General features: G+C 31.1%; 1 protein-coding gene across 1 annotated transcript in view; it reads right to left on the bottom strand.

The window, feature by feature from the left end:
• Positions 1-25293, bottom strand: part of LOC115882617 (acid sphingomyelinase-like phosphodiesterase 3b) — a 185960-nt gene that overhangs the window by 71648 nt on the left and 89019 nt on the right. Inside the window, exon 5 of the mRNA XM_030900810.1 lies at positions 21373-21521. Coding sequence (XP_030756670.1) covers positions 21373-21521 — 149 coding nt within the window. The remainder of the gene's footprint in view (positions 1-21372; positions 21522-25293) is intronic.

The raw sequence follows: 25293 nt of genomic DNA, 5'->3' as shown, positions 1-25293 counted from the left end.
CGTACCAACTACTGGGAACTAACAATAATCATAATTTAGAATTTGCTTTAAACTATAAGGATCTATAAGCTTGGTGAATTTCAGTTGATTTCAACAAATTCCGACCGCAGTGCTGTATATGGCAGAAATCACAAATTTTCGTTATGCATTTCACGCCGCCCGGTTACAGTTCCATGTTGGCATTAAAATAATATTGAAATCGTGGCTTTGTTATAATATTTAAGTATTTTGTGAGGTTTGTGTGATGTAACGCCGTTTCGTGTAATACAAAATAAGTGAAAAAGAATCCGAACTAGGCACCGTGTAGTGTTGTGACAATTTCAAATGTTAATAAAATTGCCGAAAAATGTTAACGCGTAAAGGAGAGCGTAATTAGGGCGTTGTTGGGTGCAGTAACATTCATTAACTCAACTTTCCCGCATATTCAACTCACCCGAAACAACATTTTCTGGCTTCATAGTTTCTCACACCGATTTGACCAAAAACAAAAATGGATTTCAATCCAAACGAAACAAGTGAGTAAACAAAGTGTTCGTTCCATAATCGAAAAATTAAATAGACGTATACTATGAGAGGATAAGACATATTCTGTAATATTAATGGTATACTTTTTTTTAACATTTTCTAAAATTATAATTATGTACCTTTAAAAAAATTCGTTATTGCCGAAATAGCCCCAATTATAACCCTGCTAGTAAAACCGGCGCGTGAAACTATGCTCGCTACCATAGCTGAACTTAATTAAAAAGTATTTTTAGCTGGAATAATAAATTATAATACAAGTTCGACCTTCTGAAGATATCCAAATATTTACTTTTTTTATTTTTATTTATAGAATTTTCACAAATTATACTTCTTAACACTTTTAGAATAATTATATAATACATTTTTCATGTACTCGCTATTCAAACCCGTGTATTTGTATACAGGGTGCTACAAATTCGAGGTACGAGCATTGGTATCTCGGTAACCGTAATAGATACGAACATGGTCAAATTGGGGCAAAGTTGCGCTTTGGGATGTTCACCAAGATATCATCAAAAAAGTTTTAAAAATTAAAAAAAACGGGTTTTTTTGAAAATCAATTTTATTTTTTCCTGTCGTTATTTTAGGAAAATCAAAAAACTAATTGCACATTCTCATACCCATTTCATAAGGGCAATCTGATAGTATTTTTGGATTTTCAAATTAGGTGATAATTTGTGAGATACAGAGATCAACTTAATTTTTTTAAATACGGATCTGCATTTTTTATTTCAGATTTTGAAAGAACTCGGTCTCCTGAGCATTGTACTCAGGAGACCGAGTTACTAATATGCTACACTTAATTTTTTTTTTATTTTGGACATTTGAACACAATTTAATTAAACTAATTTCAAGTCATAAAGAGTACAAAATGCATTCGGATATAAGAAGAAAGTTCAAAGAGCTATAAATAAAATTGAACGAAAAATAAATTTGAGCAATATGGAGGGTGGTAGCCCTTTCAAATATGTAGAGCTTTAGAAACTAGCTTGTAGAAGCTTAATTTATAATAACTACGATTAATATTACGCATGTTTTTAGATCGCATACTGAGATTTCAAATTCATAATAAAACAAGTTAAAAATAATATCTTTAAATTGCTGATCTGGATATAATTTATTTGAATCTTCCAATTGACTCGCCTTTCCTTATTCAATGTTAATTAGCGCTGATCAATATTGTTGCGATGAATATAATCAGATTAAATAATTGAAAAAACCAGGGTCGGATTTGAAATTATTTTAAATAATAATTAAATAGTTTTGTTTGTTCTTAAGGTACCCAAAACAAAAAAAAAGTATAAAGTGTGGCATATCATTGTACTCAGGAGTTCTTTCAAAATCTGAAATAAAAAATGCAGGTCCGTATTTAAAAAAATTAAGTTGGCCTTTGTATCTCACAAATTATCAGCTAAAATCTAAAAATACCATCAGATAGCATAAAGTGGCTATGAGAATGTGCAATTAGTTTTTTGATTTTCTTAAAAGTAACGAGAGGAAAAAATAAAATTCATTTTCAAAAAAATCCGTTTTTTCCAAAAAACGCAGCAATCCTTGAAATTGTTAAAACTCTTTTGATGGCATCTTGGTGAACATCCCAAAGCGCAACTTTGCCCCAATACTGCCATGTTCGTATCTATTACGGTTACCGAGATACCAATGCTTGTACCTCAAATTTGTAGCACTCTGTATACAGGATGTCCCACAATTAGTGCGACAAACTGAAAGGGGTTGTAAAGGGCATCAAAACAAGTCATTTGAGTATAGGAACCCATGTCCGGTATTATTAAAATGAGCGGAAGGAACTTGACTGGACGTGCACTAAGGTACCCGGACTGCACGCCGGGGTTGCCAGGGTTCGTACATCCATGAACAGACGTATGCATTTGTGTCTTCAACAGAATGGACGGCACTTTGAGCAGTTTTTGTAAATGTTTTGAATAAATAATGCAACTTGAAATTTACGTTTCACTCCACCTCCTGTACGGCCTCATGCACCAAGCCTATAAGTCACAGAGTATACCGATTTTGTTGATCATAATATTTTATTGGTTTCGAGGCGACAACCATTCTTGCCATAAACTCTGGTACGACCAAAGGTACGACTGATATCAAAGATTAAAAACTAACCTCTTTAAAACCGGCTCAGATACTGGCTCTTGCCAAAGCCCTGAGACTGTATGATAAGTTATAATACAAGAAAGATCGCGGTGATTAACTTCCTCTATCTCATATAATTTACAATCTAAAATACCAGAGAATATATGCATGCATATCCGAAAAGATAATTGATTTAGTTATTCTATCATAAAACCAATTTATGAAACAGTAATATCAGAAACCTGTTGCTAGCCTTTTCCTTAAGCCTCCTCTTAAAACTGAACATTCGTCTTAATACTTCTGGCTAATAATAGAATCAAATTTCTCTAATTAGGCTCTTAAAAACTAAATGGGATCCATTTGAATTTACTAAGACAACGGCAAAGCGATGGCCGCCGCCTCATTAACATCCTCAAATTTAAATACCTCAAAGTATGCCCACTTAAAACAGATATCTTGCAATTTATAAAACGGGAAAACTTGCCCGTCCGTTCAGACGATGGCCTCTTTTTCGGTTAATCCTCTGCCATTATTTCAAGATACAAGTTTTAATGATTCTTAAAAAGGAACAAAAACTGATATTAAATTATCCGATATGACATTTGTCATTTAGCCTTTTGTCGTAATTGTCTTAATCTCTAGAATAATTTCAAATATATTTTTTTCTTTGTTTACTTAGTATAGATATTTGTTTTTTTTTCATTTCTTAATTTTGTTGATTTGATTTGTTTTATCATTTTATTAATACTATTTATTATTGTTATTTATTATATGTATTATTTACAGATCGAGAGGGTAATTGAAAGCTTCCAATAGAATATTTTGCTTTATAAGAAAATTGAAGTGCAATAATACTGAACATCACACTTTAAAAGGTTATGCTAGGCAAGTAGATTCAAAGTATTTTGTTTTTTACATTCTTTAACATTACACATTTTTATTTCTATAATAATTGTAATAATTTAACTGTTTTGATTTACTTAATAATCGTAATATTAGATTGTACAGGGTGTCCCATTTTAGTTGAAATCATACAGTATCTCCGTTAGTAGTAAAGATAGGAGGATGCATTTTGTGCACAAACCTGTCCCACTTTTTTGTCAACCAAAAAAAAAACAAAATGGTACTTAGTAAACTACTCATACACATATTAAAATTTTATTTGGGACTGAAATATTGTACTTTTAAATTGGTACCCGTAAATTGGTAATAAGGTCTACCAATCTCAAGGTAGTGGGTTCGATTCCCACACCCGGCATTGCATCAGCCGACTATTTTTATTAAAATTAAAATAGTTTGGGTACCTAGGTCGACTCATCCTTAAATGAGTACTTGGGATTCACAATCCTGAGGTAGGGGATTCACAATCCTGAAGCGTAGTGCTAGCCGCATTACCTTCTTTGTATACCGAACGGCTCTAGTATGGCAAGCTGTACCTTGCTACTCCCAAGGCATTAAACGCTATATACGGAAGCTATTATTATTATATCAAGTTGGTACCACTGAATCTCTGAATATATTTTTCTTCTATTTTTTATAACGGGATTTATTATAAAGGGATGGGTTTGCAAATATCTAAAAGCTTGCCTGATACTATTGATTTTAGGTCTTATTTGCTTATTAGGTCTTGTTTTAGTACTGATTTTTAGGTCTTCAACATTGTTGTAGTTGCCACGATGTATTTCATATTTCAAAAATCGCTAAATACAGAAATCGAGAACGGACAAATCCGGGGTTCAAGGAGGCCATTGCATGGGTCCTTTGGTCCCAATTCGTTGATTTGGGAATAGTCATTTAACAAAATTCTAATATTTTCAAAGTCGTGAGGGGGCCTCATCTTGCTAAAAATATATTTTACCTAAATTAGCTAAAGGAATATCATACGGTACTATAGCTTCCAAGATTTACAAATAGCGGTAGAGAAAGAAAGCGGTTTCTCTGATATATAAAGAACTTATTAGTGGCTCACAAAATAAAACAAGAGACAGATAGCAGTATACTTTTAATAATTCTTTAATTTCTTTTAAAATGATATTTTAATGAAAATTATTAAATACTGCAGTAAATAGTGAAAATAAATATAGAATGATATATATTGTTGAGAAGCTTATGGCAAGCTAGATTTATAAACATACAGGGTGTTCCGTTTAAGAAAACATAACTTTAGTTCATATCTTCAAAATTATTATTTTCGTAGAATAAAAGACTACGCCACTGTATTCTACGCAAAAAGTTCTACAATAAACAGTTTATACCTTCTCAAATGGGGTGTCCTAAATTGGAAAATTGTCAAAAAGACCCTGTAGCTCAGAAATAGCTCAGCATCTTCCGCTTGATAAAAAAGTGGGACAGGTTTGTGCAAATCGCGCCGTTTTATCTTCATTAATAACGAAGATACTATATAATTTCAACTAAAATGGGACACCCTGTACTTTTATAAAATTATGATGCCGTGCGAGAGCCAAGTCACGATAAATATTATAGAAACAAGGATGTTTAATATTGATACGGTCACTAAAAATGTTGCTAGATAATTATTGATTTGATAACAGTATATTACAAAGTTGTTGAATAGGTGCTTCCATAGACACTAAATAAAACATCTGATTGGGTTTTACATGAGATCTTACAGATCTTCTTATAGTGAGTGATCTTCTTATAGTGATATTCTAGAGATCTTCTTATAGTGGAAGAACTGACTTTAGAAGCGTTAATACAGCCAATGTATTAAACAAATATGCTTTCTAAGGTAATATCATTTTAGAAAAATGTTGATTTTATCTATTACCTTATATTCTTTTATTCTATAAGTATATGTAATTTATAAAATCTACTGGACGTTGATGAAGAATTGATTATAATAAAGTTAAGGCTTGATGCCGGTCCGGTATTGTTTTAGTCCTTTTTACGGTCAACGATTTATTTATAAATCAATTACTTAAAAACTACCTTTCGGAATGCCATTTTTTGTTGTCAAGTCCAAAATAGATTATGGCTTTCGGACCCTTTTCTCTTTCAATCAAGCAGGCGGACAAAAAACTACAAAAATGTTTTATTTATGGGAAGTTTTTTTGTTTATATTACATTACCAAACCGTTGAGGATCGGCGGAAAAAATCCCCTAAGATCATATCTAGTTTTTTTCTTCATTTTTGTATAGTGATATATTACTGTGATATACCGTATGATCGAATAAAAACGGCGTCCAGTTGGCTGGGAAATGACGATCGATGACATTTCCCATATAAAATGACAGCGATCTTCATTTCATAGCCATCGCTGACGCCGTTTTTATTCGATCATACGGTATTACTATAGATAATATAGTCTATAAAATGAATAACTTTGAATTTTGATCGTTATTTTTTACCAATATGGCAAATATAAAATCCCTCTGCCAAAAAAGTTACTGATATTCTTTAAATTGCCTGAACGAATCAGATAGGTAACTCTTTTTACTTTCGTGAAATAGAAAAGGAAAATAATAAAACAAGTGACAGTTCTTCCTCTTCTTGCAAAAATCAACTCGAAATGACATAATGGTCAAAAGTAAAATGTCATCAGCTTTTGACATTTCTAAATATCAGACCAATGCCGTCTCTAACAGAACAGCCTCGGAGCGAGATTTATGACGTCACGCTAGTTAGATACTACGGATTAATAAATATGTTGTAGAATACATGGAAAACATAATTATTCCTCGTATTTTTGGTTTGTATTTTAAAAACGATATAGTTTACATGAAATATACACAATATTATATACAGTTACTAAATACAATATAGAGTTTGCTGGTGGTCGTGTTATGATGTGCAACCAAAGTTATTTTAATTTCCCCATATATACCTATTTATAGTAATAAATACTTTGGGGCAAATAAACTATGAACCATACAAATGCAGCAAATGTTTTACAATATACAAATAATGAATAGGTACATAAGATATTGGGTAAAATGTAAAATATATTTTAAATTTGGGGGTTTGAAAATCGATCTAATTTAACAAAAAACATTCAACATCTACTAATAGTGATGTATTATTATTTACATTCACAAAATTTATATGCATATTTTGCAAGTATTGTCGCGACCCCGTTTTAGAGGGTTGCGGCTAGGGACGTTTTAGGTATCGAAGATCATTAAAACAATCAATATATATAAAAACAAAATATAAATTTATTAAAGAATTAAATACATTAGTTTAGGTAGGAGAAATGTCAAGCAGAATACCTTTTGACCAATAAAATATACTTAGAGAAAATATATAAAAAATATAAACTTACTTTACTGTCATTATGATACTTGGAGAACTCAACTCAACTGAACAGCATGACTTCTTGATTCGTTCTCCCCGAGAGAGCCCTCGACTCCCTTCTGATTTACTTTTTAATTATTCTCCCATATTGATATTTACAACAATAAGAATTAAACAAAGTTCACCTTCAGATCTTAGTCTGACGTCAACTTGTTCTAGTTTAATTCTTATTGTGCAAATATTATGTTTATTAAAATATATTCCATTTAATATATTGGGTGATTTATTTTAATGATAAATCTAAAATTCTTGCTCTTGACATTTCCCCGGTCCTGAAAAAGCTGGTCCCCAGCGTTAAATATAAAGAAAATAATGAGATTAAAATAAATTACGTTTAAATATAATAATAATTAAATTGCAATAACAAATAAAAATAGTGTAATATTTTTACACGAAATAAATAATAAAATTGAATACTCATAACATAGATAATATGTAATATAGGCAATGCAATATAGTTATAATAATAATGAAAACAAGATTTAGTGGAACTGTAACTTAAAATATTAATTCAATTAATTTTCTTGTACTCTTTAACCCTTTACATTAATAAAAAGAATCTTGATACCACTTGTACTCTTGGTAGCAAATCTTCTGATAGACCATCCAATGAACTTTTTTGGGGGTGCCTCTATCTATCAGCTAAGCAATGCACACACCAGCTTCTACCCTTGCCTATAATCCATGTTTTCGTATTTGCCTGGGTTTTTCTGTTGTTTTTCATTTCCATTTCGCATTAATGTGTTAATATCATATGCGTTGAAGGTCAATGGCGCTAGAACGACGACTTTTAAACTTGCAGAATCAGCATACTGTCCATTTGTTTCTTGTTTACTATGACGTTTCTTTGTTTATCATTCATTTAATTCTGACAATAAACGTTCTATCCAATATTTTACTTATGGAGTTTTTTAATTTCTGATCATTTCTGACATCATGTGGATGCTGGATTGTAGTTGGGAGTTAACGTACATGCCTTTCTACTGTCTATAAGTGTATCCTGGTTACTTATATAGGGATTTAAACAAATTTCAAATAGTGCTCAATTTCCATATCATTCTATACTATTCCATTCCATAATAATACGTGGCAAAAAGAGCAGGCGGCGTGTTTAACATTACCTTCGCTGGATAGAGCAAACGTCTGTCGCTGGAATGAACGGCTTCATCATGTTCTCTGTCTTGGTGTGGTATCGGTAGATATACAATTTTTGATAAATTATGATGAGGAGTTAAAGAGTAAAGCATTTTTTAGCTTAAGCTTTCCATAAAAAATAAAATATTTGAATTAGTTAATTCGCTCTAAGAACAGGAACGATTTTTATCAAACGTGTTGTTCTTCTTGTTTTTTAAAGAAATAGAATATATAATAAAATATAATAATATCAAATGTTTTATGTATATAAAAGTAGTATGTTTTTATTTGTAATGAAAAATTGTCTTAATTAGCTTATGTTGGCTAATCTAAAAGAAGAATGAAATTTATTACCCGGCGCCTCCACCACATGTCGCGACCCCGTTTTAGAGGGTTGCGGCTAGGGACGTTTTAGGTATCGAAGATCATTAAAACAATCAATATATATAAAAACAAAATATAAATTTATTAAAGAATTAAATACATTAGTTTAGGTAGGAGAAATGTCAAGAAATACCTTTTGACCAATAAAATATACTTAGAGAAAATATATAAAAAATATATAAACTTACTTTACTGTCATTATGATACTTGGAGAACTCAACTCAACTGAACAGCATGACTTCTTGATTCGTTCTCCCCGAGAGAGCCCTCGACTCCCTTCTGATTTACTTTTTAATTATTCTCCCATATTGATATTTACAACAATAAGAATTAAACAAAGTTCACCTTCAGATCTTAGTCTGACGTCAACTTGTTCTAGTTTAATTCTTATTGTGCAAATATTATGTTTATTAAAATATATTCCATTTAATATATTGGGTGATTTATTTTAATGATAAATCTAAAATTCTTGCTCTTGACAGTATCAATGTTCGAAAAATTATATTTGCAAATAATACCATATCATAGAAAAAAAGGCGTCAGTGATGGTTATGAAATAAAGATCGTTGTTATTTTATATGTAAAATTATTCTAAAATTTTTGATTTTCTTGGGATTTAGGTTCGGGAAAAACGCTGATTAAGTTTTCATTTGGTTTTTAATTTTTTTTTCATATGGTTTCGGCTATTATAGCCTTCATCAGTGTTGTGTCATATGAAAAAAAATAGTGTCGAATATAATCGAAAAAATTACATATAAAATATACTAAATATATATGTTACTGTAAATGTCCGAAATGCGGTAAAACCTAGGATTTACCAAAAGCAAGTGGTAGTAAAAACCAACCAACCCCACCAAATAACCACCTAACCAATGCATTAACACCCCCCAAATCACTAGGCTAACCAATGCATTAAGACCCTCCAAATAACAAGGCTAACCAATGCATTAACACCCTCCAAATAACCGAGCTAACCTAATTAGTTAATGCTTTTGGTAAATCCTAGGTTTAGTGAGCTTATCCTAGGTTTTTTGCCGCATTTCGGACATTTACAGTAACATATATATTTATTAATGAATACATATTTATTAATCTGTAGTATCTAACTAGCGTGACGTCATAAATCTCGCTCCGAGGCTGTTCTATTAGAGACGGCATTGCGTCAGCATGGCCGCAAGTTGCTAACCTAAAAAAATTAACACTAGAAAAGCCCGCGGGAACTGTCAAATTCAAAGTTATTCGTTTCACAGACTATACATTTATATTTACCGTTTTGTTTTAAGTGAAACTATATAAACAAGTTTGAAAATAAATATGAAATAATGTATATTTTATGACAAAAAATACCTTCACAAATGGTATGTTTCACCATTGTGGTGCAATGTAAAATAATTAAATTCAATATTTCTTCATCATTAGATTTAATTATTGTGCTAATAATTCACTAATGAAAAAAAAATAGTATAATCATATTAATCACGTCATTTTTTTAAATTTTATAACAATAATTATGTTTATAACATATACAGGGTGAGTCTTATATAGTGCAAATACTTTTAGTGGTAGTATATTTCGACCCCTAAAACACGATTTTGATTTTCTTTACAAAAATAAAAATTTAAAATTAAAAAAAAAATGCATTTTTCTAGATTTACAAGTCTTAGTCGTTTCTAGATTTTCTAAATTTACAAGAAAGAAAATCCAGTAAAGATCCAGTGGTTTTCAAAATTTAAAAGAGAAATATTTTTGGGGAAATTTTCAAAGTAAAATAACTCGGTTATTTTGTAGGTACGTATTTGAAAAACGGTAAAGAGAAAATATGTTCCTCTTATTGAGGTCTATCAGCTCTAAAAATATTGGCACTTATTTAAGACTCACTCTGTACACCCTTTAGTATTTATAGTGCATTTTTGATCAGAAACTTGGTTTGTTACTTATTTTTTAATTTTTAAAAGTAGTTGAGAAAATAGTTATTTAAATGTTTTTTTAGGATATATTTTTAAGTGCTGTACTTTGCAGGGTACACACTTATCTCCTCTGTAAGTTAACCCAAAATTAAATGTTTTCTCAGAATTAGAGTAGATGTGATTCACACTTATTATTGATATAAATAAAAATCTATAAATATATATATAAATCTCTAAGTACTGACTGATCACTGACTCATCAACGCCCAGACCAAACCCTTGACCCTAGAAAGCTGAAATTCTGCACAGGGGATCCTTTTATGATGCTTACGTAAGATAAGAAAGGATTTTTTAAAATTCATCCCCTAAGGGGGTAAAAAGGGGGTGGAATATTACAATATTTTTTATTTAAAAAACGGTCAAGTTTCCGAAAAAACGCTTAAACACGTATATTTTATTTTGTTTTTTACATATTTTTAGATTTTTTATAAAGGGTGTTTCGAAAAATCTGGTCATTGATTAATCACGATCCTGCTTAAAGCGCTTGACGTAAAAAGCTGATTTTTGGAAAACGGATTGACTTTAGGGTGTAGAGGTTCGATACCGATTTTTCGAAACTCGAATTCTAAGGGGGTGAAACCACCCCTCAAATATTAGAATATTTTTTATTTAAAAAACGGTGAGTTTTTCGGAAAAACTCTTAAACACGTATATTTTATTTTGTTGTTTTACATATTTTAAATTTTTTTAAAAATTTATACAGGGTGTTTCATAAAATATGACCATTGAGTAATCACGATTCTGCTTAAACTGCTTGACGTTTAAAGCTGATTTTTGCCAAACGGATTGACTGTGGGGTGTAGAGGTTCGATAAGGAGGGGTTTCTCGAATCTCAAATTCCAAGAGGGTGAAAACGCCCCTCAAATATTGCAATATTTGTTATTTAAAAAATGGTTAGTTTTTCGGGTAAACGCTTGGGCATGCATAATTTATTTTGTTTTTTTACACATTTGAATTTCTTTAAAAAATCATACAGGGTGTTCCAAGAAGTTGGGTAATTGATTAACCACGATTCTGCTTAAACTGCTTGACGTAAAAAGCTTATTTTTGGCAAACGGATTTTTCGAAAGTCAAATTCCAACGAGATGAAACCACTCAAATACTACCAAGTTATATAATAATATCGCCATATTGTTTTTTCTCATGCTGACATAAATGTGAGAAAATTTTATCCAGTTTGTATGTTAATGGAAATTCTTGTTTTGCTTTATCATCACCATTACAAATGATTAATTCGACGCGAACGAAGTTGCGGGTACATGCTAGTATTAAATCAATTATTAATCGCCTCTAAGTTATGAAGCCCTGAATAACGAGACACGAGGGTCGCAAAAAGTATCCAAAAGACAGATGAAATGGCCTAAGAAGGCTCATCAATGACATTTTTAGGCTCAGAACTCTTCTGCGCGATGTGAAAAGAGTGACAAGAATGGCCACAAAAGAGTGGGTCGCTGACAAATCTATAGAATGGTGGAGAGGTTTGCTAGAACAGAGACAGGCAAAAAGTTCATTGTAGAACAAGATTCAAGGCAGAACTCATAAACAGAGGCAGAAATAGTGTTAAAGCTGTAGTGTGTCTATTTAAAGAGTGTTGTAACTTTAATAGGGACCTATCTCTATAAGCCGTGTGGAAACTTCGTCAATCTGAAGAAGAAAAGACAAAACACATTTAATGTTATTGGAAATGGTACTAAACAATGATAGGCCATCGACAAAGAGCGATATGGTGGGTTCAGTTTCAAAGCTTTTAGATTTTTTGAAATTGGATTAGACTGGAGAATGTAACCTAGAGATCAGAAGAGGACCATCATAGATCTAAAAAGTGGAACACGCCGACAGCCACAACAACCAAAATATAATCTAAACTCTTATTGGTTAATAAAAAGCAATAAATCACAGAAACCGATAGTTTTTAGTTTGCCAAGTTAAGAATACCAAAATAATGGCTAGTGATTAAATTACGACTCACTCCATTCAGTCGTAAAATATAAACCACAAACAGGTGTGTATTAAACATTCTTTACTGCTGTTTGTGTCCTCGATTTTGTCTCTTTCACACCGGGTCACAGCGCTCGACCTCGCTCGTAAACCAGTTCGATAAAATAAAAAATTGACAAATGCCAGCCAGCTCTGTAAATTAAAGGCTTCAACTGTCCTACGATGAAATTTTTACAACTCTTCCTTTTATTTAACGTTGGGGAGCAAAGGCTTAATTCCGCCCGTCGCATTAAAGGAAAAATGGTTTAAGGCTTCTTTCCCACAGACATCTTTATTACTGTCGCGCCTTAATAAGATAATAGTTGGGAAGGAGTGGAAAAAATGTAATAAAAGTTCGTGTCATAAACTAAATGTCTTCGGGTGGAATTAGATTAGACGTCATATTTTTGCGGGCGGGATAATAATACATTTTAATATTACGTCAATGTCTCTATTAAAAGAGTATTAACCTGTTAGACATTTGTATTATTCTGAAAATAGTATAAATTTTTTTATTCGTGATATGAGTTTTTCGACAGTAATTTTAAATTAAAGCTACCTAATGCTTTTTGTCTGGCATTTTACCGCTGAAAGAGTAATATGTAATAAAACCGCGAATATTTGTGAAACCGCTAACATTTTTAAAAAACCTTATCTACACGAAATGTTTATTTTTTAATTCTCCATCTAACAAAGGAATAATATACAGGGCGTTCCATTTAAAGGAACGAAAATATTTTTTTATATTTTAGGAATTTTGGCAAGGAATTTCGAACACCCTGTATTCTTTAAGATTCCGATATTTACAGGAAAGTAAGCACACATCATCTGTAGTAAATAACTAGTATAGTTTTTTTAATATTTTTTTTAAGAAAGCTTCAAAAAATTTATTTTTTATTTATTTATTAATATCTATGAAACTGTCAAAACATATTTAAAATAATCTTAGGATTATGTAAAGTGATAAGAAGGGAAGCCAAAAATGCAATAATATTCAGAGTGTTTCATTTAAAAAAAATCATCCCGACCCACTCACATTTTTTTGAGCCACTCTGTAGAAGTTAATTATTAATAAAAACTTATTTGATTCATTCTCATTTTATTTCATCACTTTCTAAAAGATTTTAATCGACTTTTATAGTGACGTTTAGCGACTTTTATAGTGACGATAGTATTAGCCATTCAGTAACACCATTCAGTAACACTGAAGTAAATATTTTTTTTGTTCCTTGGACATTTGAAAACAGCTAAAAATATGATATTTTTCACAATGATTGAAATAGTCAGCAATACATTGTTACGATATAGTCCTAATTGCCAATAGTCCTGAAGAACTACAAGCACAAATTAATGAACTAAATACAGCCAGCAATAAAGTGGGTCTTAAAATGAATTTAGCAAAAACTAAAGTAATATATACCGGGTGTTGCATCGTCGGACGGGACATAGGAAATCCTATGTAAATTTTAATGGGGTCAATTATTGGCTTCCCTAATTATTTTAAAGAATAATTCTATTTAGGTTTATTGAAGAGCACTAAAACCCACATTCAAAAGAATAACTTTAGATATTTTTGATTAGCTCGTTTACGAGTTATCGCAGATTTCTTTTTAAATATTTCTCCTTTCTTATGGCCCTGTATTTACTTATGAGCACCAGTCAAGGTAAAAGATAACTGTCAAATTAAGTTGTCATTTCAGAAATTTACCTATTTCTCTTAAAGAAATCTTAAAGAATCTTAAAGATGTATTTATAAATACAAATTAATATGAATTAAATAAAATAAAGTAATCGATTACAAAGTTAATTATACTATTATTACAATATTCAATAACTCATTAATTTAGGTACTATTGAATTGTTAGAACTTTAGGATTTAAGAAGATGTTCAAATATTCCTCCATCGACTGCTAGACAATAACCCAGGCGATCATAAAATTCTCTTCTTACATTCGCTAGTTGGTAAACTGAAATTCTATTGCATTCGGCAGAAATAGCATTTTTTAACTCGTCTAGATTTGGGTATTTTTTATTCTTGTATATCCTGTTTTTTAAATGGCCCCAGAGAAAGAAATCATTTGGCAAAATATCAGGAGACCTTGCTGGCCAATTTACTGTATGATTTAGGCCAATAACGTTTCCGTTAAAACTATTGTCTAAATATTCCCGAACAGCCAGGGTACTATGTGCCGGGCATCCATCCATTTGTTACCAAACTTCCTGATTTTCTCTAGCGGTATCATGTAAAGCAGGTAAAATATGATTTTACGAACGAGTAGTTCCAAATAATATTCTGCATTTAAATTTCGCGTAAGAAATAATGGCCTGATAATATTGTGTCCGAATATCCCTGCCCAAACATTTACTTTCTGTGGAGATTGCGTCCTTGGTTCGACAAACCTGTGTTGGTTTTCTTTGTTCCAATATCGATAATTTTGAACATTGGGTTCATTATTTAAGGTAAACGTGCATTCGTCAGTGCTTGGGATTGTAGATTTTCCAGGTATCGGTCTATTCGGATACAGAGCAGCAAACATGTCCGACACCTTTTGATAACTATTTCGTTGATAATACCATTTAATCATCAATACTTTTTCTTCGGTAGTGTAATTCATGGCTAATATTTTCGTAGGTATGAGTTTTTAATAATAATAATAAAGCACTAAATAGATAAATTTCTGAAATGACAACTTCATTTGCCAGTTATCTTTTACCTTGACTGGTGCTCATAAGTAAATACAGGGCCATAAGAAAGGAGAAATATTTAAAAAGAAATCTGCGATAACTCGTAAACGAGCTAATCAAAAATATCTAAAGTTATTCTTTTGAATGTGGGTTTTAGTGCTCTTCAATAAACCTAAATAGAATTATTCTCTAATATAATTAGGGAAGCCAATAATTGACCCCATTAAAATTTACATGGAATTTCCTATGTCCCGCTCGACGATGCAACACCCGGTATAACGAACTAGTGGAAAGAAAAAACGTTCTAAAAAAATAACACAGCACTGGAAATAGTAGAAGAATATATATATTTGAGACAACTAGTACACAGCTTGGGATCTCTACTACCAGAAATCAACAGAAGAATTAAGTTAGCATGGAGTACTTATCGAAGAAACTCAATCATATCTAGATTGTCATCCTATCTAAAGAAGAAACATTCGACCAATGTATACTACCAGCCATGACCTATGCATGCGAAACCTGGACACTTAAAAAAACTGCAGGTTGCACAACACTCAATGAAACGAAATATGCTGAGAATAACCAAGAGAATAGAGTGATTACAACAAAAGACCCTGGTAATAGATGTCATTCACAGAGTCAAATATCTTAAATCGCAATGGGTAACAACATGGTAACCACGAGGAATTAAGAGACTTAGAGGAAGACGAAATCCTGAGATGGGACCATGATATTAGAAAGTTAGCAGGGATAACTTGGATCTGAATAGCCAAAAATAGGCCATCAGTGGGCCCAACTACAAAGAGAGTATCTAAATATGTGAGGGAGGCTACACCACAAGCTGAAAATGATGATGATGATGACATTGTTAAGGTCCGCGCGCACTGAATAGGTATCGGCGAGAGCGAGCGGCACGTAATTTTCAGTTTACGTTGAAATAAATGTAAGTCCGCGCACCGCATTAGATCGGCGCGCTCGGTGCGCTTCGAGCTATCGGCTTTACTCGCGCCATCAGGCGAAATCAGAGAATGCATGGGAGGGGGCGAATAGTCTACGCCGAGCGACTGTTTTTAGAGGAGCGGTTTTACATTAAACATGTCCGATGAATTATTAATCGAAAGTGTACGAGACCATATCATACTTAATATGCGGTTTTTTATAAAAAATTCTTACAAGCACGTAACCTATATTGTTTACTACACTTATTCAATAACTGAATTAGAAAACCTTCCGATTAAACCCATTTATTTCTCATCTCGTTTTGATTATCTCACATTATTTTGAAAATCGAATTTAAATATCGTCAAAAAACCTATCATATTATTTAATTTTTGGTTTGTTTTGACGTTAGTAATAACAGCTGATAAATAATCATCCTATGTTACTATGATGATCGCTCCGTAAAAGGTACAAATAGAGAAAATAATATTTATGTTTGAATAAAATATTTGTACATATATCTACCGTATGATAGAAAAAAACGGCGTCCAGTTGGATGGGAAATGACGATTGATGACATTTCCTATATAAATTTACATATAAAATGGCACCGACCTTCATTTCATGGTCATCGCTGATGCCGTTCCTTTTCGATAATACGGTACTATAAAAACTATTTATATTTTTTCTTTTTTCAATTTTCTTTGACTTTTTTATAATATTTTAAGTTTTTAAAATCTTGGTTTTAAGTCAATAGTGAATAAAACGAAACTTGTGTTTATATTTTGTTTAATGATTGACGTTTCGACTAATTTTAATTCGGTCTTCTTCAGAATCTATAATATACAATACAATTTTATCACTAACAATGTGTTTAATATATAATTTTTTCTTACCACAAACGTAGAAAATTATTTATACGTATATTATAGATTCTGAAGAAGACCGAATTAAAATTGGTCGAAACTTCAATCATTAAACAAAATGCAAACAGAAGTTTCGTTTTATTTACTACTGACTTAAAACAAAGATTTTAAAAACTTAAAATAAAAACTATATATAAATGTTTGTAATGACACTTATTTAGATTAAAAAACTAAAAACAGAAGTTTTATTTGACTATTTTTCATATCTAGCTTTGTTTTTAAAGAACAAATTAAACCCTTTTGAATTATACCAAATTTGTTAAAATCGGTCAAGCTAAGAGTTATGTAGTATATTTTATCCCCATCTTCCACTCTATTTCACTAATTTTATGTGGTTTGTTAAGATCTAAATATATTAATGTGTGTTTGGTTAAGATCTAAATAATATTAATTTCCATTATAAAGCATAAAATATAAAAAGTTGCATAAAAATATAAATAGTAATTCTTAATACGCTGGATTTACGACGATAGGCGTTAACAGTAATAATACTTTATAATTTTTTGAAATGCCGAATGAATTTGGCTAAATTTGAATAAACTTCTCCTCGTCTATGCTCAAATTTATGCTGGTGACGTACTCTCGACCGTCGATCGTGCGACTCCAGTGCGCGGCTACAATCGACTTTCCGACCGGTCGTGTCGGTCGCGCCGCTCGCACCGCTCGCTCTCGCCGATGCCTATTCAGTGCGCGCGGAGCTTTAAGGGGATTTTAGGACTAGTGATTAGTACCCTCGTTCAAACTAATTATCGATCAAAAACTTTTTGTAAATATGTCAATTCACTGACGTAATTTTTTTCGGCTTAACCTTTTCTTTTTGTAGAATTCCATTTTTTTTCTTATTTTTGAAATCTACATATCCTTTAAAGTAAAAACTACACATTGTTTTTGGTTCAGATTTTTTATACACTATTTTTTACACACTGTATATAATATCTAAAAACCTATTATTATTAAACATCTAGCCAGAATTTCGCACAATAAATACACGACTCTTCGCACAAAACGATTTTACACGCCTGTCTGCCTCAATATAATCTTTACACACGCCATTTTTAAATATTCTCGTTTCGATTAGAATGATTTATTATCGGCGAAACCGTATTCAGATTTTTCCCTCATAAATTATATTCGAATTCATTTATTCCCGCTACAAATAACTTTTCGTTCGTGTTAAGAATCGAATAGCGTATCATTCAGCATAACTCTAATTCGGATGTATAATGGCTGGTTATTTATGTGGCCAGTTAAAAAATACGTGTTTTCTTACTAGAGATTATGGTATATTATTTTTATGGATGACTTTTTCTTGGTATTTGGTCTATTTTTAATAATACAATTCAATTAGAATAATTATAACTTAAGAGTTCATGTCACTAGTCCGAAAAAGTAGCAAAATAAGCGTTCGGCATTTAACGTTTTATGTAAATCTGGCTAGGTAGTTTTACACAAATGAAGAAGGAAATTAAAGATAAAAGATTATACTATTTAAAATTATTGTGGCACATTTTAGATAACTGTGTTTCTTTTAATTGGATTAGGACCGAAAAAAATCCAACAGGAGTCCTTTGTTTTAAATGTGTCGACGTTTCGCAAAATTTATTTGCATCTTCAGAACACTACAAAGCTAAGAGAGCAAAATACAAACAAAAAATTTTAAAAATTTAACAAACAACTTAAAACACATATCAGTGGAATTCCACACATATACAATTTACCCTAATATTAACAATTAAATAAAATATATGTATATGTTACTCACATTTAAATCTGGACTTTCTTAGTCATATAATAATACACGGATGGTATAGAGGGGAGTGGTATATATCCCTTTTTTTCTTTTAAAACACATAGGTAACACACTTACATTAAAAAAAGCATAACATCGATATTAGGCACAGAGAAATATCACAATTTTTTTTTCTTTTCACAGACAAGTAGTGCAGATATACCTACGTTTACCGTATACAGAGAGCAACTAATTCTAGTTGATAAAATACTAATACCAGCCCTAACAACTATATGTTGGGACAAGGTCTTTTTTTGCAATAAATATAGTAATTTGTTAAAACGACTCAATTTTATTTTGTTTATTATTCTAAATTCAAACATTACAATAGGATCTAGACAATTTTACTATATTTTTATAACTTTGCAAACAAATCATTTTTGATAATAGCTTATTTTGTCAAAATCAAGCTAAATTTCCTGACAACTATATATTGGGACAGCACAACAAGAAATTTGTTTAATACGGAGTTACATCACCTTTCGCCTTAACAACTGCCTGAACTTTTAATGGCATTGTATTTACAAAGATTGGCACATTTGAGGAGAAAAATTATCTCAAATTTCCTGCAGTTTTGTCCGTAAATCAAAAATTGTTCGTTGAGGGTGGTTTCTTAAATATTGCTTCATTTTATGCCACACAGTTTCTATAACATTGAGGTCCGGACTACTTGCAGGATGGGATAGAACTTTTATATTATTATTACCGGACCAATTTTTAGTTAATTTTGCTGAATGGCACGATGCTCCATCTTGTTGGAAAATATAATAGTCTTCGTTTGGAAACAATTCTTGAGCACTAGGCAAAGTGAGGTCTCAAGTATATGTTGATATTTTTGGGCGTTAGTGCCATCTATAAAATTTAATTTGCCCAAACCTCTTGCTGACATGCAACCCCAAACCATAATTAACTTAGGAAATTTAACAACCCTCTTTAAGAATCTTTATGAAATTCTGATTTATTTAGTATTATTCGTTTTCAATGATCTCCAACGAACATCAAATTTAGACTCATCGCTAAATATGACCTTATTCCAATCATTTTGTGTCCACGATAATTTAGATTTTGCCCAATTGTAGCGATTTTTCTTTTGAATTTCTGTCAGTAGCGGTTTTTCTTTGGCCTAAATAAGAATTTGTATCAATAATCTTCAGGTAATTGATTATCCACACAAAATAAAGTTTACCTTGTAAAACCCCAGACCGCATTTATGGATATATTTTCGGCAACATTCTCTTGATATATTTAAACCAGTTACAGTATTCAATTTAACTGTTAACTTGCAAACTTATACTAAATTTCGTAAATCTCTCTGAGATACAACTTTTGGCCTTCCCGAACTTTTACCTCTAATGTCTACATTGGCAGATTCGCCGTATTTTTTTTTATTATATTAAGGACCGTGGTTTTTGGAATACTTAAATCATCAGAAATATTTCGAATTTTTTTTCCCGTACTGTATTGACGAATGATAATTTCGCGTAGTTTTTGATTTGTAGCTTTTCCACGGACCATTACTTTGAATTAGATTAACAAAATTGAAAATTAAAAAAATTAAAATTACTTTTTTAGTAGGGAGATTTACTTACAGTAAATCTCCCTACTCAAAGTATCGACTCACTTACAAACTGTCAATGCTGAAGTAAACAGTTTGCGACATTTGTGACGTTTATAGCAAAGCCGCCTATGATGATATTAATTATTTAAAAATACTTGTCCCAACATTTAGTTGTCAGCAAATTTGTCCTTTTATGAACAAAATCCGCTACTGTAAATATGGATTGATTTATAAATTCATAAAAATATTGTCAAGTTGTTTAGGATATATGGCTATGTTTATATTTAAAAAATTAAACATATATTTTTCAGTCATTTTGAAAAACCAGGGCAATAATTTCAAAATATGACCTTGTCCCAACTAGTTATATAGGGCTCGTATAATTTTTACCTGGATATAAAGAACAGTTGAAAAAAGAAATATAAACATAAAAATATTACTTGGATTTATACCACTATTTTGAAGTTATATTATTTAATTTTTAGAATAGAAAGAGTATTAAAATATGCTGTACTCAGGTTTTCTATGTCTGTTCTTTTATTAACGCAATTTTTGTTTTTTTGGATTTCTATCATCTCTGCAAACAATCTTTTCTTATAATTAGATTGTGTTTGTAAAATAGTGGTATTGTCAAAATCGAAGTTATGGCCTGTCTCTAATTTGTGTTCTACTAATGCGGTAGGATTAGATTTAAAAATAATTTTTTTGGTCATTTTTAGATAACTTCTTCATTTTAAGATTTTGATGATCAAACATCAACAAAATGTACCTTATGTTTGGACTAAAGTTTCTCGAAAACAAAGACATAATTTAAAATTCCGTTACAATAGGGAAATAGATTGAAGTTTTGTGATTACATGATATATAATTTATATGGTTTCGTAACAAATTGCTCGCTATTTTATGGCAAATGCTGAAGCACTGCAAGTCTTAATCAAGCCTTAATCAAAGCACATGTGGAATTTTGAGTGTGGCTTAACACGACAGGATCGGGCTAAGCTTTTAAGACTCGTCCTCTCTAATATATAAACCTAGATAAAGTGAAATGTTATTATTATATTAATACTTACTGTTTTGTTCTTCATTTCGGTCAATTTTTTCTCTAGCCAAACCCATTGCGCCGTTGCATCTTCATCGTCTTCCTGTCTTCTCATTAAATTTGTGTTCAACACTATAACTTGAAGTTTTAAAGATTTTCTTTCTATTAGGTAGTATCCACCTGAAACAAATCGTAAATTTAATGTCTCAGTTAAAATTTTTATAAATTTAATAGTTAACAGGCTTATTCACCTCATTTGATACAGAGTATTGTAGCCACACGATTAGATTTTTAGAAATTGTGATAAATTTTTAGACACTCTGTATAAGGTAGTATAATTTTTATTATTGCAACACAAAATTTAGTAAACAGGAAAACCTCAGTACAATATTTGGTTTTAAAAACTATGCCTAGAGAAATGAAGCATTAAAATTATTTTTACTGCATTTTCCATAGACTTAAAATAAAATATAGACTGAGCATCTCATTCATAAATAGCTGGAACATGCGGTCAGACACTGTCTTGTTATTGTTGTGTTATTGTTTTAGGTTATAACGAGTGCGACACGAGCGATAGATAGGTTGTCTCTGTCGTAACGGTCGTTCCCTGACGACTCTGCCGAGAAACACAACACTGTCTTTCGTTTCTCAAGTACACCTGAACTCTCGGTATCATAGCCGGGTAATTTTTTTATTTTAATGAAGCTATAATTAAATTAAAAATATATCGTATTTAAACTTTTTTATATTTTATTAAGATTTAGGACAGGTTTTTTAAATAAAACTATAGAAAAAACAATTTAGAGTCCAAAAAGGATAAAAATAATAAAATACACGTTATAGAAGAAATTTTATAATCGAAATTAGGTAATTTTTGAAATTAATAATAAATTATTAATTTTAGTCAAGCATTTACAACCCCTAATATTAATCAAAACAGGATCTATTCCACAGATATAATAGAATCGGCGACAGGGGAGAAAAAAAAATATGATTGTTGTAATTTTTTTTTTGGTTAAGTGATGTCTTATTATGCAAATTAGAGAAAACATAAATCTGTTCCATTAAAGCAAGGAAGGTGATAGGAAGTGGATAAAATAAAAACTACATTTATTTAACTCGGTACTGTCTTTATTATACCGGGTGCGTCTCAAAAGTGGGTCATCCCCATTTTTTTTTTATATTTTCAAATAAAAAAACAAGATTTAGTATGTTAGTATATGAAATAAATTAGGCTTGATTGACGCATTCAATTGTTTTTGGTCACTTCCTGTTTCACCGGAAATGACTATAACTTTTAATTTTTAAACGGCACCCTCCGTATATTTCTACTTTATTCGATAGAAAATGACACTCTGAATAGAATGACATATCATATGTCAACTTTTGACATTTTCGCATATGGTTTAATTGTAATTGTAAAACGCGGTTCATAACGACAATTTGACTCGAAATACCAAGTGTGTGGTATCAATATATTCATAAAAAAATGCTTTTTCCAAATATGCTAATGAGTCACCCTTGTTCCATTTGAAAAAATTTACATATGTATGATTAAAAATACGATTTGTACATCTTTTAACCGGCCTAGACAAGACACGAAACCTATTAGACGATCAAAACTATTTTTCCAAGGCTCCTTGATTAAAACTTAGTGGATTGAAAAAAACTGGATTGAAATTTAAAATAGGATATGTTTTTGAGCGACAATGTCAAAAGTTGACATATGATATGTCATTCTATTCAGAGTGTCATTTTTTATCGAATAAAATAGCAATATACCGAGGGTGCCTTTAAAAATCAAAAGATGTAATAATTTCGGTGAAACAGGAAGAGACCAAAAACAATTGCATAGGTCCAATAAATCCTAATTTATGTCATATACCTACTAATATACAAATCTGTTTTTTATCTGAAAAAATAAAAAGTTATAGGGTTGAGCCACTTTTGAGACGACCCGGTATATTAAAAAATATTGTTTCATAATGTAATATCATTTTAAAATTCTTGTACGTTATTTTAGATTCTGAAGATAATTTTAGAATAAACCGGAATATATTTTTAATAAAAACATTATTAATTTTAACAGGGTTATAATTATGATTTTGTTACAATGTAAGTAAGTAAATAATGTAATGTAAAAGAAAAAATTCAGATTTTACATTTTACTAAAATATTATCTAAATAAGCGCCTTTCTACAACAACGCCACTGACTGCCAATGGGTAAATTGAGAGTTGCCTACCGGTCCAAAGTCGTTTCAAGACTTAAATGGATTATTTAAGTCAAATTTCTTGCAAATTTGGCACTGGCGAACCATATTTTATAGTTCCTGAACAGAAAAAGTCAATAAAATAAACACTTAAGGACTACAAGCTAAGAGAATGCGTTAATACAGCCGGGGAGATAGCGGCAACAAAGCTTTACCGCACACGTGCGACACGTACTACAAGGTAATAAATGAATGAATAGGCTCCCTCGCCTCTAATCGGTGTTGTCATATTGTAAAGAACTTATCCTTATTAAACAGTATCCGACTTATAATTTAGTAGTATAAGGACTATTTAATACATCTATGGAATATTAAAACCTACTTTATTAAACTGTAGTATTAATATCTCAATATATGTGTATAACAAGAAAAAAAATATTGATAATATTAAAGACGTGACAACATACGCTGGATGAGGAAGGCTCGGTCGACTGTACCCAGAAGTAAACATGTGTACAAAAAAGGTTGTTTGTCCGCGTTGAGATGTAAATAGTGTAGTCTATATTTTATTTTAAGTCTATGGCATTTTCAGAAAATCGTAAATATTTCACAAACGGTAAGATTAAAGTGGGGTAAATTTTAATCAAATCTAAGCATAAGAAAAACTAGCAGCAAGCATTATTATTCCTTTGTAACAATTTCAGTTACTAAACATATCGCCAAATTTTATTATTACAGCAAACAGAAAAATATATGTTTACAACGAACATTCCTTAACTAGGATAGCGTAAAAGCTGGAAGATTTACAATAGAAATTTGCGGCTATTGTTAATAAATAATATAGATTCGCCTTGAGGTCGAGGTAAAATACCGCCTTATAAAATTCTAGAATCCTCAATAATTGAGCCAGACTAGTTTTCCAGGCTGGAATCTGATCGTAACAGTAGATGGAACGTTTGGATTCTTTGTCGGTTTATATAGACCTAATGGTCGTCTTTTTTCGTTTTTTTTTCTCCTAAAATTAGCCACGCTACTCTGTAATTTTCGACTTTACTTTTTTTTGTTTATTAGTATTTTTGAGGTCTATAATTTATTTTTTCTTGTCAATTTATCTCAGATTTTGATCACAGACCACAAAGTAGACTTTAACAATACAAACCTTACGATGAAAAAACCAGTAGCCTCTAAACGAAAATTAAAAGTTGCTTTTCTAATCAACTAGATATAAATAAATGCATGAGCAGTACTCAGACATCTGTAGATGTTAGTAATGGACGGCTTTCGTTTCTTTGACTTTTCAAACACTACATAACATGGTTCTTATTAAGTAAAACAAAATTTTCATATAATATATGAATATATTATAGAGTGGTATTCTAGATAGAATTCTAGATATAATGCCACTCTATTTAAAGAAGAAAACATTTGACCAATTGTGGCTAACGTCATATTCAACGCCTGACTGTTTTGACAGTTCTACCGAAGTGGTCGAGAATTAGTAGTCGTAAACAAACCAATTGTTTTCATTAGTTTCGCAACAAATCTGGGTTTTTACGCGTTTCTATGCTAATAAAATTATACTAAATAATTTTAAGTGAATAGTGAACTATCTAGATCCGATTCATAACATCGTACCCGCGAAAAAAACCATACTTTCGGTAAAAATTATAGTAACACTGGCGATGCCGGCTGTGTGTCCGGGCTAGGAAAAAGTTGGGGAATTTATATAAAAACATAATTA

The sequence above is a fragment of the Sitophilus oryzae genome, unplaced genomic scaffold (assembly GCF_002938485.1).
Source record: "Sitophilus oryzae breed Bouriz unplaced genomic scaffold, Soryzae_2.0 scaffold_178_pilon_pilon, whole genome shotgun sequence".
In the NCBI taxonomy this organism is placed as follows: Eukaryota; Metazoa; Arthropoda; class Insecta; order Coleoptera; family Curculionidae; genus Sitophilus; species Sitophilus oryzae.
Note: the sequence above shows the minus strand (reverse complement) of the source record. Positions and strands in the feature narration are given on the sequence as shown.